This window comes from Cherax quadricarinatus, chromosome 35 (genome assembly GCF_038502225.1).
Source record: "Cherax quadricarinatus isolate ZL_2023a chromosome 35, ASM3850222v1, whole genome shotgun sequence".
NCBI classification, from domain to species: domain Eukaryota; kingdom Metazoa; phylum Arthropoda; class Malacostraca; order Decapoda; family Parastacidae; genus Cherax; species Cherax quadricarinatus.
In genome coordinates, this window is record NC_091326.1 from 13,422,680 (window position 1) to 13,438,725 (window position 16,046).

Genomic DNA, 16,046 nt, shown 5'->3' on the forward strand with positions numbered 1-16,046 from the left:
ATAATAAGGTTAGGTAAGTTTTCTAAGTTCCTTTTGGTGCAAAATTATAAATTTTTACATCAACATTAATGAAAAAAATATATCTTTAAACGTATAAGAGAAAATTTTAGAAAGGACTTAATTTTAAATGAGTTCTTGCTAATTGACCAGTTTTACATATTCGGCACGACATATATATATATATATATATATATATATATATATATATATATATATATATATATATATATATATATATATATATATATATATATATATATATATATATATATATATATATATATATATGTCGTGCCGAATAGGCAGAACTTGCGATCTTGGCTTAAATAGCAACGCTCATCTTGCCATATAGGACAAGCGAAAATTTGTGTATGCAATAATTTCGCCAAAATCATTCTGAACCTAACGAAAAGATATATCTCATTGTATTTGTTTAGTATTAAATTATTGTAAACAAATCTAAAATATATTTAGTTGGGTTAGGCTAAAATAAATTGTTCTTGTTATAATAAGGTTAGGTATGTTTTCTAAGATTCTTTTGGTGCAAAATTAAAAATTTTACATTAACATTAATGAAAAAATATATCTTTAAACGTATAAGAGAAAATTTCAGAAAGGACTTAATTTCTAATAAGTTCTTGCTAATTGACCAGTTTTACATATTCGGCACGACATTTATATATATATATATATATATATATATATATATATATATATATATATATATATATATATATATATATATATATATATATATATATATATATATATGTATGCATATATTATACATAATATTAAAAGATGGAGTGGCAGGGGAAGTGGAATATTCAAAAGGCTTCATAAGTATTAAGCTGCTTCGTAATCCCTCCTCGCCTGTTTGGGGGACTCAGTGTGAGGCAGGATCTTGTAGAGGTGGGTCACGGCACATCAGACTTAGTCATTATCTACAATATATTCCTCCCAGGGCAAGGACAAGTATTGTTTTAACCTTTTTATAACTTGTCAAACAACCCACAACAAAACTGTGGCATCGATGGGTAAAGTTCTTGGTGAATTCCGGAGCTGTGAGTGATACATTGTGTGGGTTCCTTGTGGATGTCTAGAGCCTGGAGGGACGCCAGCTGGCTAGTGCTCCTACTGTACATCACTGCAACCAGCTGCCTCGCATCATCTCTCATCCTGCAAACGTTTGTCTGATGTGTCCATTGTTTGCAACTGCTTGTTGCAAGCAGTTCTTACGATTGCTTCCAGCAACTGATTTTTACATGCAACCAACCCCAAGCGAAGGCACTCATTTCAATTAAGCCAGATTGACCGAAGTACCTTAGTGGTCTAGTTTGTATATATATTTGTCTGGCTGCATCGTGCAATTTGCCAGTAAATGCAAAAGTTTTCTTTTAGTGACAGTCAGCTTTCTTGAAGCATGTTTAAACCAGAGGATTACTTCGTGGCGCGGAGAAGTCAATATGATTTAGGTACAGGTACATATAAATACAGCTGCACAAATTATCATACATAGTAATACATGTGTAAATTACCTAGGTTAACCCCAAAAAAGATCAAAGTGAAATAATTCCATTGCAATCAGCTGTTCAAGCAAATTCCTCCGCCAGGTCGCCATCACAAAAACTGGTTAGTAGTCACCCCACCCACATTATTTATGTTGCTGTGTGTGATGCATATAACCGCTTCCAAATCCCAAGGAAGATACCGTGTATATATACGTATATATATATATATATATATATATATATATTTTTTTTTTTTTTTTATTATCACACCGGCCGAGTCCCACCAAGGCGGGGTGGCCCGAAAAAGAAAAACTTTATTAATAAAACTGGGTTGTTTAAATGTGCGTGGATGTAATATATATATATATATATATATATATATATATATATATATATATATATATATATATATATATATATATATATATATATATATATATATATATACATACATGAACTCAGTTTAATTAGTAATAATCAACTGTTAATTAATAAAGAAAGATAGAGGGGGGATGGTGGAGGTTTGAACTATGGTCTCAAGTTTAACAGGTCTGTCTACCACATGAACTTCCAGGCTTCTAATAGGGAAGAGTTGGAAATTGTACTTGTGTACTGGTATTCTTTCAGAGGCACCAATTGTAACCCAACTGACTTCCCCGCAGCTCATTAGCTTTAGTTCCAGGGCTGTAGGGAAGAGTCAGACACACACACACACACACATACACAGTAAGGATTCGTTCAAGATTGTACACCGTGTACAGCAGGCCCATACTGGAGTATGCAGCACAAGTTTGGAAGGCACACTTGGTCAAGCACGCCATGAAATTAGAGAAAGCGCAAAGGTTTGCAACAAGGCTGGTTCCAGAGCTAAGGGTATTTTCCTACGAGAAATGTTAAAGGAAATCGGCCTGACGACACTAAGACAGGAGGGTTAGGGAAGACATGATAATGACAAACAGGAATAGATAAGGAATAGATAAGGAGGACACAGACAGGATGTTCCAGAGATGGGACACAGAAACAAGGGGTCACAATTGGAAGTTGAAGACTCAGATGGGTCAAAGGGATGTTAGGAAGTATTTCTTCATACAGATGTCAGGAAGTGGAAAAGTCTGGACTCTTGGCCTCTTGCAATTCTTTGATGGTTATAAATCACTGTAATGACTACTTTATGTTCCCCAGACTGAGTTGTACCTACTATGTAATCCCTTTCTCCAATCTCGTCCATTCCTTCCATTTCCTCCAATCCCTATCGGTTTTTAATGAGCAGTGCAACCCCTCGTCCCCCACTGCTCCTTATAGCTTTCCTCAGGATCTGATATACGGGTGGGAAGATTGCGCCTGTTATTGTCTCAGTGAGTTTCGTTTCTGTGATTGCTATGATGTCTGGAACCATTCATAGTTTTAAGATGAAGTATGATATTGCTCATGGAGCAGGGAGAGAGAGGACCTAGTAGGGACCACGAAGAGGCGGGGCCAGGAGCTGAGTCTCGACCCCTGCAACCGCAATTAGGTGAGTGCAAATGGGGAGTACGCACGCACACACACACACACACACACACACACACACACACACACACACACACAGAAGCTCAAAACTGAAGACATTTGCAGAACTGAACAATAACATACACAAAGCAAATTTCCTTACAAGGCTTTAGAAAAAGGCATGATGAGACTATTTCTAGTTGAGAGACAAGACCAAGAGCTATAGGTCTTGGCCTCAGAAACTGAAAATAGTTAAAAATAGATAACGACAAGAGGATTTCATACTGATGCACATGGCGCTAGCTGAGGGATAGGTGAGTGATAGATGAGGGATAGTTGAGGGATAGGTAAGGGATAGATAAGGGATAGGTGAGGGTCAGGGAGAGGAAATTACGTTTAGGACTTGAGAAGGCAGAGTCTATGAAATCTGAAGGGTAGCCAAGACTGGAAAATGAATTATGAAGAGTGGAAATTTCTGATTGAAGGAACTGGGGATCACATATGCGGAGAGCACGGAGAAAGAGGGAGATAAGAACACTTTTCTTGACAGAGGAAGCATGATAAGAAAAGTAGTGAATGTACATGCCACTGTGCATAGGCTTGCGGTAAACGGAAAAGGCAAAACCTGTATCTGAGCCATACCCCCGGCCGGGATTGAACCCGCGGTCATAGAGTCTCAAAACTCCAGCCCGAGGTGCCTGTGCTAACTTTCCTATGGTGTAGAAATATACCTAGTTGGATGAATCTTATTGTGGCTAGCTGGTCTAGTGGCTAACGCGACGGGCTGGAGTTTTGAGACTGTATCTGAGCGGTGGACATGAACATCAAGAAAAGGAAGCAAGGAATTAGATTCCCATTTAGCTTTAAACTTAATGGAAGGGACAAAGTTGTTAAGAGCATCAGCATAAATCTAACAACTCTCAAGAACTCTCTTCGTTCCTTAGACATCAAACTTACTTTCTGCCAGACTAACACTCTTCGCACTAATCTCGTTCATACCTCTCCTCCCTCTACAGATGCTCCTGGTGTCTACTCTATTTCTTGCTCCTCCTGCCCTCTTCAGTACTTTGGAGAAACTGGCCGATCTCTTTCTGACAGACTTAGGGAGCACAAAAGTAGTGTTAGGCTTTCCGACACTAACAATGCTCTATTCTGTCACATCAGAGATCACAGTCATACTTACTTCCAACTTTAACAGTCGCCGTCTAGTTGAATCCTTCCTTATACACAACTTTCCTTGTATGAATCTTAGTCCTGGCTTCGTCTCTGTAGCTGCCTTCCTCTCCCACTACACTGTAAAATACTCCGAACTTCAGAACACCCGTGACTTAACCTGATTCCTTTTTCTTCTTCTTCCTCTTCCCCTCTCCTCTTTCCTCTTTCTCCTTTGGGTTGTCTTTCTTCTGCCTTGGGTATTTGTTCTTTCATTATTTGTTTTTCCCCCCTCTGTGCTCTTGCTCCTACTCTCTGTGGGCACCTAGCTCCCTTTCAGTGCTCCTCTGTCTTAGTATTTGACTGACTCCACCTCCACCATACTACCTTCCCTACTACTACATTCTACCTCCACTACTACCACTACCACCTCCTGCCTATATATACTCCCTCCTCTCCTTTTCGTTAGTGTGACTTTGTAAATGGTCCAAGTCGAACCGAAACGTCGTCGTAAGCTCATCTCTACGTGCAGGTTATTTGTGTATTGTTCCAGTCACGGTATTGTGCCTTTTTTGTTATTTAGGAATCTTTAGTTTTCTGTTCAAATATTTCTGGCCTTATTGAACACATGGGGATGTCGTACAAAGCAGGTGAATGGAGACTCTTCATTGACTCTTCTAACAGAAGTTTAAAGGCTGTACTTCTCTACAATGTCAACACAGCTGCATCTGTGCCAGTTGGCCATAGTGTCCAAATGCCAGAAACTTACGCAAATATGAAGAGACTAATATCTGCAGTCAAGTACCAGAATCACAATTTTGTCATTTGTGGTGACTTAAAAGTTATTGCTTTCCTACTAGGTCTTCAAGGCTGATAAACCAAGTATCCCTATTTTCTGTGTCTCGGGACAGTAGGGCAGACAACCAGCACTATGAACAAAAAGACTGGCCACCAAGAACCAGCTTCTTACCCGGGAATCTACGTGAAATCTGTGCCACTAGTTGACCCCAAGAAAATTCTGCTGCCACCACTGCATATCAAATTAGGACTTATGAAAAAATTTGTGAAGGCTTTGAACAAGAATGGAACTGCTTTCAAGTACCTGGAGTCAAAGTTTCCTGGTATAAGTGAAGGCAAGCTAAAGGCAGGAATCTTTGTTGGCCCTCAGATTCGGGAATTGATGAAGGACAAGCATTTTGATGAAGCATTAGCAGGTGTCGAGGTGAATGTCTGGTTTTCATTCAAGCAGATTGTTCACAACTTCCTGGGAAACAGGCGCTCCCCTGAATATGAAAAAAATGATCCAAGACTTGATTTCAAGTTTCCAACAACTTGGGTCTAGAATGAGTGTAAAGATGCACTTTTTGCACTCACATCTTGACTATTTTCCCAACAATTGTGGGAACTACAGTGAGGAACAAGGACAGAGGTTCCATCAGGATATTTGCACCATGGAAACTCGATACCAGGGCAAATTATGATGGCAGATTATTGCTGGTCATTGAAACGTAATGGTCTCGATGCACAGCACAAGTGAAAATCAAAGTGGTCCTCCTTCCTTTGATTCAATATGTAAGCTAACCATTAGGAGCATATTTTTTTTAATAAAATCATTTGAATTGATTCATGTTGATTTGTAATGCATATATTCTTAAAACTAACAGAATCTGCTTTTCCATGATTACTTGCCTAATTTTAATATTAAAAATTTATTGAAAATTCACATTTTTTATCATTAATTTGCATTTTATTCAAAATCTTTACGTGATAGAGCAAAATGGTTTAGATATTTATAATCAGCAGCTCAAGAATATGTAAGATCGCAAACTTGAATAAAAATAAAAAATAAAAACATCCCAAATGCAGACCAGTGTTATTTGCTTATTTTTTGAAGATTTTGTTTATTGGTATAATTTTGATGAGTGTAAATTGTAAAGTGATTGTTTGAGTTATCTCCCTGCCAACTGGGTAGTGAGTTATCTCCCTGCCTACTGGGTAGTGAGTTATCTCCCTGCCAACTGGGTAGTGAGTTATCTCCCTGCCAACTGGGTAGTGAGTTATCTCCCTGCCAACTGGGTAGTGAGTTATCTCCCTACCAGCTGGGTAGTGAGTTATGTCCCTACCAGCTGGGTAGTGAGTTATCTCCCTACCAACTGGGTAGTGAGTTATCTCCCTACCAACTGGGTAGTGAGTTATCTCCCTGCCAACTGGGTAGTGAGTTATCTCCCTGCCAACTGGGTAGTGAGTTATCTCCCTACCAGCTGGGTAGTGAGTTATCTCCCTACCAGCTGGGTAGTGAGTTATCTCCCTACCAGCTGGGTAGTGAGTTATCTCCCTACCAGCTGGGTAGTGAGTTATCTCCCTACCAGCTGGGTAGTGAGTTATCTCCCTACCAGCTGGGTAGTGAGTTATCTCCCTACCAGCTGGGTAGTGAGTTATCTCCCTACCAGCTGGGTAGTGAGTTATCTCCCTACCAGCTGGGTAGTGAGTTATCTCCCTACCAGCTGGGTAGTGAGTTATCTCCCTGCCAACTGGGTAGTGAGTTATCTCCCTGCCAACTGGGTAGTGAGTTATCTCCCTACCAACTGGGTAGTGAGTTATCTCCCTACCAACTGGGTAGTGAGTTATCTCCCTACCAACTGGGTAGTGAGTATCTCCCCATCAGCAGAGTATTGAGTGAGTTTTCTTCCCACCAGCAGAGTAGTAAGTTTTCTCCCCACCACAGCAGGGTAGTGAGTGAGTTATCTCCCAAACAGCAGAGTAGTTTATCTCCCTACCAGCAGAGTTGTGAGTGAGTTATCTCCCCACCATTAGAGTAATGAGTTATTTCCCATCAGCAGAGTAGCGTGCTTCCACAGCAGTACCAGCAGCAGCAGCAGCAGAGCAGCATGTTGTTGGAGGCACTGGTGGCACTGCTGGCACTGGCGTTGGCTCTAAGGGTCTACTTCAGGGTCACTTCCGGCCGGTGCCACTCCCTGAGGTCACTGGTGGGCAAAACTGCAATTATCACTGGTGGCAGTGCAGGTCAGTGCCATATCCAACTGCTGTAGGTTAGTGCCACACCTCACTGTTGTACGTCAGTGCCACATCTCACTGTTGTATAATCGTGCCGAGTAAGCCAAACAGGCGAGTTAGACCTAATATGCAAGGGAGTTTTCTGCTGAATAAGCAGAGTGAAAAAATTCCAAAACACTGCGAAAATCAATCTGAACATCACCACAATATATATATATATATATATATATATATATATATATATATATATATATATATATATATATATATATATATATATATATATATATATATATATGTCGTGTATCTTTATACGTATATGCTTCTAAACTGTTGTATTCTGAGCACCTCTGCAAAAACAGTGATAATGTGTGAGTGTGGTGAAAGTGTTGAATGATGATGAAAGTATTTTCTTTTTGGGGATTTTCTTTCTTTTTTGGGTCACCCTGCCTCGGTGGGAGACGGCCGACTTGTTGAAAAAAAAAAATGTATGTATATATATATATATATATATATATATATATATATATATATATATATATATATATATATATATATATATATATATATATATATATATGTCGTGCCGAATATGTAAAACTGGTCAATTAGCAAGAACTCATTTAAAATTAAGCCCTTTCTAAAATTTTCTCTTATACGTTTAAAAATATATTTTTTCATTAATGTTAATGTAAAAATTTTTAATTTTGCTCCAAACGAATCTTAGAAAACTTACCTAACCTTATTATAACAAGAACAATTTATTTTAGCCTAACCCAACTAAATATATTTTAGATTTGTTTATAGTAATTTAATACTAAACAAACACAGTGAAATATATTTTTTTCGTTAGGTTCAGAATGATTTTGGCGAAATTATTGCATACACAAATTTTCGCTTGTCCTATATGGCAAGATGAGCGTTGCTACTTAAGCCATTATCGCAAGTTCTGCCTATTCGGCACGACATATATATATATATATATATATATATATATATATATATATATATATATATATATATATATATATATATTCGGGTCACCCCGCCTTGGTGGGAGACGGCCGATGTGTTAATAAAAGATAATTAATTTTAAGTAATTTTTAATAACTTTAAATTGACCTATGATATATACAGAATTTTGTTAAAAAATCGTTAGTTTTAAGTTAGGTTAAGTTAGGTTTATAAGATAGTTTTGATTCAATATTAATTTTAATGAAAAAATATATCTATCAATCTGTATAAAAAATTTGGGGGGAAAACTCCAGTTTTTAAAGAAATTCGGTGTATTGGTCAAGTTTGATTTATTAAGTACAACATTATACATACTCTTGGGTTATACTAAGTTGCTGCGAGAAGCAGTAAAGTTAGCTGCTGCTGCTAAAGTTCTGCCTGTCTGCAGGTATTGGGAAGTACACAGCCAAGGACCTGGTGCGTCGAGGAGCGAGGGTGATCCTTGCTTGTAGGAACCTGGAAAAGGCAAATAAAGTGGCAGGTGAGTGAGAGAGACGTTATATTGTCATATACTCAGAATTCAGCTACATTTGAGTGTGGTCAACAATCACAAGTAACTCTTCCTTCTGTTGCATCGTCAGCGGAGATCAGAGAGTCTCCAGGTAGCGTCGGGGAGGTGGTCGTGCGACATCTGGATACCTCCGACCTCACCTCCGTCAGGAAGTTCGCCGAGCAGATACTCCAGACAGAGACTGCCATCCATATCTTGGTAGGTCTTGGATGGAGGGAGGAAGGGAGAGAGAGAGAGAGAGAGAGGGCCGAATGAAGGGAGAGAGGGATGGAGGGAGGAAGGGAGAGAAGGATAAGGAGGGATGGAAGGAGGGAGAGAGATGTTGTTTTAGTTGTAGTTGTTGTTGTAGTTATAATAGTTATACTTGTTATAATTGTTGTAGCTGTCGTAGTTTTTGTAGCTGTAGTTCTTGTAGTAGAAATTTTAGTAATTGTTGTAGTAGCAGTTGTTGTTGTGATTGTTGTTGATGTTGCATTCATGAGTGAGGTGCTAAACCCGTAAGGCTCATTCACTTGCCTGCGGAGTAGGAGAGATGAGTGACAGTCATTGAGCGAATGATAGTGAAACTGTTTCGTTTTTCCTCGAGTCACTCAACGTGGGTGGGAGACTACCGATGTATTAAGAGAAAGGGGGGGAAAGGGGAAAGTGTGTAGCTCCAACTCTGAGGATCAAGAGCCCTACACCAGCATCAAGGCAGTGTTCCCCTTGTGAGGTCGTAGCTGGACTTCTTGTCAAGACCAACGATGTTATCAGAGCAGAGGCACTGAGGAATATTAGTCTGCAGATGATGGCAGATAATGATTGATAATGACAGATAATGGTTGCTAATGGCATAATGTCATGAGAAGGCAAGGGTCAAGTCAATGGCCAGAAAGAAAATTGATCAGGGGTCGTCACGATCGTTGAGTTTGTCTTGGCGATTGAGCAGATGGAGGATCTAGCTTGCGTAACTCCCTGCCTTGAACGAGCCTCCTTATTCAACCTCCCCCCCCCCACACACACGGATGTACAGCTTCGGTAAGAACAGGCGTAACTACCCTCTGTCTCTCTCATACACGTCTCTCTCATGTACTGTACTCGTGCTAGAAGCAGCGTTGAGTTAGTCCTTAGAATTAACACCTGGGCGTCGACACTGTAAACTGAATTGTTTGCCATCCTATTGACGCCGAGGTTAACTTACGACACTGATCTTGACTCTATGATTATTACTGATTCTATGTCATCATTGAAGGCTCATGATGACTCTTAACAACATGCTGATTGGAGAAGCCAGGAACTCAAGCTCAAAAAACAGAAGACGGGAAATTTAAAAAAAAATCTTACGAATTGTATCACACACTGAATTACCCTTTCATAACAAAATCGATAAATTAGCTAATATAAAGAGTACCCTGAAAAAAAAACATATAATATAACATTGGTATATCTGTGTTTACAACAGGGAGCAATATCAGGAGAGAAGTGCGGTAGATATTTAATCTGTATTGTCAGAGGTATGCAGCTGATTTAGTTATCACTCACAGTGATAACATGAACGCAAATAAGCATTTCTACGTAGCAACTTACTGTGTGAACAGACTGACTAATGTTATAGTAGCAAGGCTTATGCTTAGTTACAAGTACTTCTGGCAGTTTGGCAGACACACAGATGATCAAATTAAATGCAAAGTATGTGGTCAGTCTTATGGTCGATTCATTAAGGAATACACAGGTAGACAGTGTAATAACCTATGTGATATATCAAGGTATCTTATTAATAAAAGCAAAAACCAGATATACTAAGGAAACAGATAATATAAATTGTAGATTTAAATCCAGATGTACTCTTGTTAACCGTTTTTTGGGGGCCTATTGTGTATCCATATGTTCTTGTGCTACCCTCCATAGGATGGATATGGGTGCACTATATATTCTCCACTTCGGCGACAAAATCTAATATTCCAATCCTAATTCGTATTCTCTCTCTCTCGCTCTCTCTCTCTCTCTCTCTCTCTCTCTCTCTCTCTCTCTCTCTCTCTCTCTCTCTCTCTCTCTCTCTCTCTCTCTCTCTCTCTCTCTCTCTCACAGATCAACAACGCTGGTATCCTGGGACCGAAGGAGAAGCAGCTGACCGAAGATGGATTAGAACTGACCATGGTGACCAACCACTTCGGTCACTTCCTCCTCACCAACCTCCTCCTAGGTAGGTCCTCCTCCTAGGTGGGTCTTCCTTCTAGGTGGGTCTTCCTTCTAGGTAGGTCCTCTTCCTAGGTAGGTCCTCTTCCTCACTCTCACCTTCTCCTCCTCCCCTCACAAACCTCCTCTAGTCTCATTTCCTTCTCTTTCTCCTATTAATAATCTTCATGTTTCTCCTCTTCATTACTCGTCTCTTCCTCGCCCTCCTCCTCACTCTCCCTGCATAATTCTTTATGTCTTATGCATTCCTGCTTTCTCTATGCCAGTCTTAATGATGCACATACAGTAGAAGAAGAAGTAGTAGTAGTAGTAGTAGTAGTAGTAGTAGTAGTAGTAGTAGTAGTAGTAGTAGTAGTAGTAGTAGTAGTAGTAGTAGTAGTAGTAGTAATAATAATAATAATAATAATAATAATAATAATAATAATAATAATAATAATAATAATATTTAGTCACTAACAATTAGTTTAATCTGCTGTTATTTTTGCTGCTGTTGTTGTTGCTGTTAATATTCTGGCTGCTGCTGTTGTTATTGAGTGCAGGGCTGTATGACCCTTGTGGGTTTAGCGCTTAGTTATGTTTATAATGATAATAATGTTGTTGGTATAAACCTTGGTAATAAATACCGACAAGTTGAGTGATTGTTAATGAGACTGTTGCTGCTGCTGTTTGAGGCTGCTCCTTCTGTTGCTGCTGCTTTTTGAGGCTGCTCCTTCTGTTGCTGTTTGAGGCTGCTCCTTCTGTTGCTGTTTGAGGCTGCTCATTCTGCTGCTGTTTGAGGCTGCTCCTTCTGTTGCTGTTTGAGGCTGCTCCTTCTGTTGCTGTTTGAGGCTGCTCCTTCTGTTGCTGTTTGAGGCTGCTCCTTCTGTTGCTGTTTGAGGCTGCTCCTTCTGTTGCTGTTTGAGGCTGCTCCTTCTGTTGCTGTTTGAGGCTGCTCCTTCTGCTGCTGTTTGAGGCTGCTCCTTCTGTTGCTGTTTGAGGCTGCTCCTTCTGTTGCTGTTTGAGGCTGCTCCTTCTGTTGCTGTTTGAGGCTGCTCCTTCTGTTGCTGTTTGAGGCTGCTCCTTCTGTTGCTGTTTGAGGCTGCTCCTTCTGTTGCTGTTTGAGGCTGCTCCTTCTGTTGCTGTTTGAGGCTGCTCCTTCTGTTGCTGTTTGAGGCTGCTCCTTCTGCTGCTGTTTGAGGCTGCTCCTTCTGCTGCTGTTTGAGGCTGCTCCTTCTGTTGCTGTTTGAGGCTGCTCCTTCTGCTGCTGTTTGAGGCTGCTCCTTCTGTTGCTGTTTGAGGCTGCTCCTTCTGTTGCTGTTTGAGGCTGCTCCTTCTGTTGCTGTTTGAGGCTGCTCCTTCTGTTGTTGTTTGAAACTGCTCTTTCTGATGCTGTTTGAGGCTGCTGCTAACTGCTACAGTTGCTGTTCCTTTAACCAGGGCTGCTGAAGAGAAGTGCTCCTTGCCGGGTGATCAACGTGTCGTCCGTAGCACACACGGCGCCCAAGAAGCTGGATCCAGACTCGTTGAACTTCGAACACGACAAGTACGACGGAATAACAGCTTACGAACAGAGCAAGCTGTGCAACGTGCTGTTCACCCAGGAGCTGGCTGCCAAGCTGTCAGACTCAGGTAACTGCTCTTTCCTATGTTTTAATACTTGACTCTCCAAGAATCGTTTCGCCTGCGCAATAAGTTTCTTCAGTCGAATATAATAACATTAGAGACAGGGTGTAGAAGTAGTTTGGGGTGATTAATCCCTCAGTTGCTGAAGCAGCAACACCATGGTATCTTGGTACAATGTGTCTTCCACAACTCCTTTGTTGAACCACTGTTCAGCATGACCTACTTCTACTAGTGGGCCCCGCTCACTTGTGACATCACCTCCAGCTGCTTCACCTCGTTTCCTGTTAATAAGTTCTGACCGTATGCCTTTGCTTGAGGAACTAACCACCACCTACCAACGCTAGGGACTGATCTCCTCAGAGCTGCAACTACTACCGCTGTCTTCAGTATTAGGCTGAAGAAGCCTATTGTACAGGCGATAATGATACCCAGGTGTTGTATATGTGTCTTTATTATTATTATTAATTAGCCAAGGTAGAAAAGGAACACACAAATAACAAGGGGGTCTTAATTAATCAAATTTTCATATATATAAAGCTTTACTACTGCTACGTTTCACCCTCGTGAGGCGTTTATTAGACATAAGAAACATCCAGCTCCAGTATGATTCACCAGGGTAGTCCTGACCCTGGGTGTTGTCCCTGAGGTGGCCGGGGTTGTCTCTTCGTTGAGGGAGTGTCTTGGCATCATCCATTCTTGATATCTTGTACAGAAGACTTGCCCTGGGAAGGAACACCTCGAACAGCCACCTATATATAGTGCTGAGAAGTGGTGGGTGGTGTGTGGTGTTGGGCGAAGTTAAAGTCGAGAGGTCACCTCTGGTGTAGGTGAGGTCATCTGTCAGGTCATCAGAACATGTGAAACAACTGAGTATCTTTAATGTTTGAGGTCATAAGAACATAAGAAAGAAGGAGCAATGCATCAGACCTAATGACCCAAGCCAGTCAAGTCCAACTCACACCAACTCATGCATTTGTCTGACTTACTTTTAAAGCTACACAACGTTGAAGTCATGTCCGGTCAGGTCGTGGCCGGTGAATCACTAGCTTAGGTCCTGGCCATCTGCGTTTTTCATATTGTTTTACGATAGTTTCTAACAATGGGTTTTGTTAAAACGTGTTTATCTGTGTTCCGTGTGATGGTTTTGGATAGTGTAGCAGCTGGTTTAAGAGGTGGACTGGTTTATAGTACGTGAAATGTGAGTACAGCACATGTTTCATCTGTGTATCACACGTATTCTGTGTACCACACATTCTCTTTATCACACATTCTGAGTACTACACATTCTGAGTACCACACATTCTGAGTACCACACATTCTGAGTACCACACATTCTGTGTACCACACATTCTGTTTACCACACATTCTGAGTACCACACATTCTGAGTACCACACATTCTGAGTACCACACATTCTGTTTACCACACATTCTGAGTACCACACATTCTGAGTACCACACATTCTGAGTACCACACATTCTGAGTACCACACATTCTGAGTACCACACAGTCTGTGTACCACACATTCTGTTTACCACACATTCTGTTTACCACACATTCTGAGTACCACACATATTCTGTGTACCACACATTCTGAGTACCACACATTCTGAGTACCACACACATTCTGTGTACCACACATTCTGAGTACCACACACATTCTGTGTACCACACATTCTGAATACCACACATTCTGAGTACCACACACATTCTGTGTACCACGCATTCTGTGTACCACACATTCTAAGTACCACACATTCTGAGTACCACACATTCTGAGTACTACTCATTCTGAGTGCAAACACATTCTGAGTACCACTCATTCTGAGTACCACACATTCTGAGTACCACTCATTCTGAGTACCACACATTCTGAGTACCACACATTCTGAGTACCACACATTCTGAGTACCACACATTCTGAGTACCACACACTCTGAGTACCACACATTCTGAGTACCACACATTCTATATTGTTGATAAATGGTTCAGAGAACCGGCAAGTTGATAAATTAGACACATGTGCAATTCTTGGGTCTCTTTATTGAGGAAGCGTTTCGCCACAAAGTGTCTTCATCAGTCCATATAAAGGAGAATGGTGAAGAACAGGAAGGGGGTTGAGGTAATCAGTCCCTTAGCCTTGTAATCAATCCATCAATCTTGAAAAGAATACAGCATATGTGCGAAGAAGTGGCTTATATACTGTAGACAGGTGAGGTGCAGCAGTCGTAGGTGGTATCACACTTGACAAATCCAAATGTGGAAGTAGGTCATGCCTGAAGGTTAGGTACGTGAAGAATTCCCTGTATTAACATTCCAAGATGTATCACACACATTCTGTGTTACACAATACACATTCTGTGTACCAAACACATTATGTGTACCATACACACATGCTTTCTGTGTACCACACATTCTGTGTACTAAACACACACTCATTCTGTGTACTCACTAGGACATATTAGAAAACGTTTTCTAATAAATATATTCTGGTGTTTACTTACGTATCTTTCTAAACTAAGTTATCGGTACTTATTCCCAGGTTTATAACATTCTGTGTACCACACACATTGTGTTTACCACACACACACACTCCGTGTGCCACATATTGTGTACCATACACGAATTTTGTGCATGTGTATTTCTGTGTACCACACAAGCCTTCAGTGTGTGGTCGTTCCTACTAGGTTATCCGTGTTCCTGTAAACGGATATCCAAATTTCTGGATGTTTATCCCATGTACAGACTATCGCATTCCCCACAAGGGATACCGAATGCCTCTACCGTGATTTCGTTCTTAGCAGAGCACGGAGTCCCACTGCTACTGACCCACTTCGAAGGTGAGGGACTTATTACGTTGTTTTTACACGTCCACTGCTTCTGCTGCCTCCTCTGTATTCGACTGAAAGCTAGCCTACTGTCTAGGCGAAACGTTTAGGAATAGGGGGAATTGCTTACGTTTGTGTTTTTTTTTACTGGCAGGAACCATCGCCCACTTTATTATGAAGCAAGAAAAACAAGGGTTATCATGACCTGACCTCGTGTGGTAGGCCACGTCCTGACCTGACCTCGTGTGGCAGGCCACGTCCTGACCTGACTTCGTGTGGCGAGCCACACGGAGGATCGAGCCTTCAACCTCACACACTTCACTGACCGATCCCTCACAGGTTAGGTAAAGATCCGTCAGAAAACAGGACAAGTGTTTCCTGATCGGGGTGTTAGTCACATGATGACCTGCCACTGGAATTTCTGGTCATCTGACCGAGGCCTTCCGCTGGCTTACCCCTCCACCCCTTTAAAAAATAAGGTTACAATTATAAGTGACCTCTCACAGCTGATTGTCTCGTACCACCCACAGAGGTGACAGCCAACAGTCTTCACCCCGGGGTCGTCCACACCGAGATATTGGACAGTCAACCCATTAACCTCCGATATTGTGTCTTCAAGATTTTCTTCACTGTCTGCAAGGTATGCAACCATTTCCCTTAGATTTTCCACCACATATTTTCGACCCCCCATTACCGTAGATTTTCGCCCCCCATTACCATAGATTTTCGCCCCAATTACCACACATTTTCC

At 40.9% G+C, this 16,046-nt stretch overlaps 1 protein-coding gene across 2 annotated transcripts in view; it reads left to right on the forward strand.

The window, feature by feature from the left end:
* The first annotated feature begins 894 nt into the window (after nt 1-894).
* LOC128695123 (retinol dehydrogenase 13) overlaps nt 895-16,046 on the forward strand; it is a 17,773-nt gene continuing 2,621 nt past the window's right edge. The window contains exons 1-7 of one of the 2 annotated variants that reach the window (XM_053785546.2): nt 895-912; nt 6,992-7,175; nt 8,569-8,661; nt 8,762-8,889; nt 10,759-10,873; nt 12,283-12,474; nt 15,826-15,935. In XM_053785546.2, coding sequence (XP_053641521.2) covers nt 7,040-7,175; nt 8,569-8,661; nt 8,762-8,889; nt 10,759-10,873; nt 12,283-12,474; nt 15,826-15,935 — 774 coding nt within the window. In that variant the 5' untranslated portion in view covers nt 895-912; nt 6,992-7,039. Of the gene's footprint in view, nt 913-6,988; nt 7,176-8,568; nt 8,662-8,761; nt 8,890-10,758; nt 10,874-12,282; nt 12,475-15,825; nt 15,936-16,046 lie in introns of both variants that reach the window. The other variant, XM_053785547.2, reaches the window with a different exon arrangement.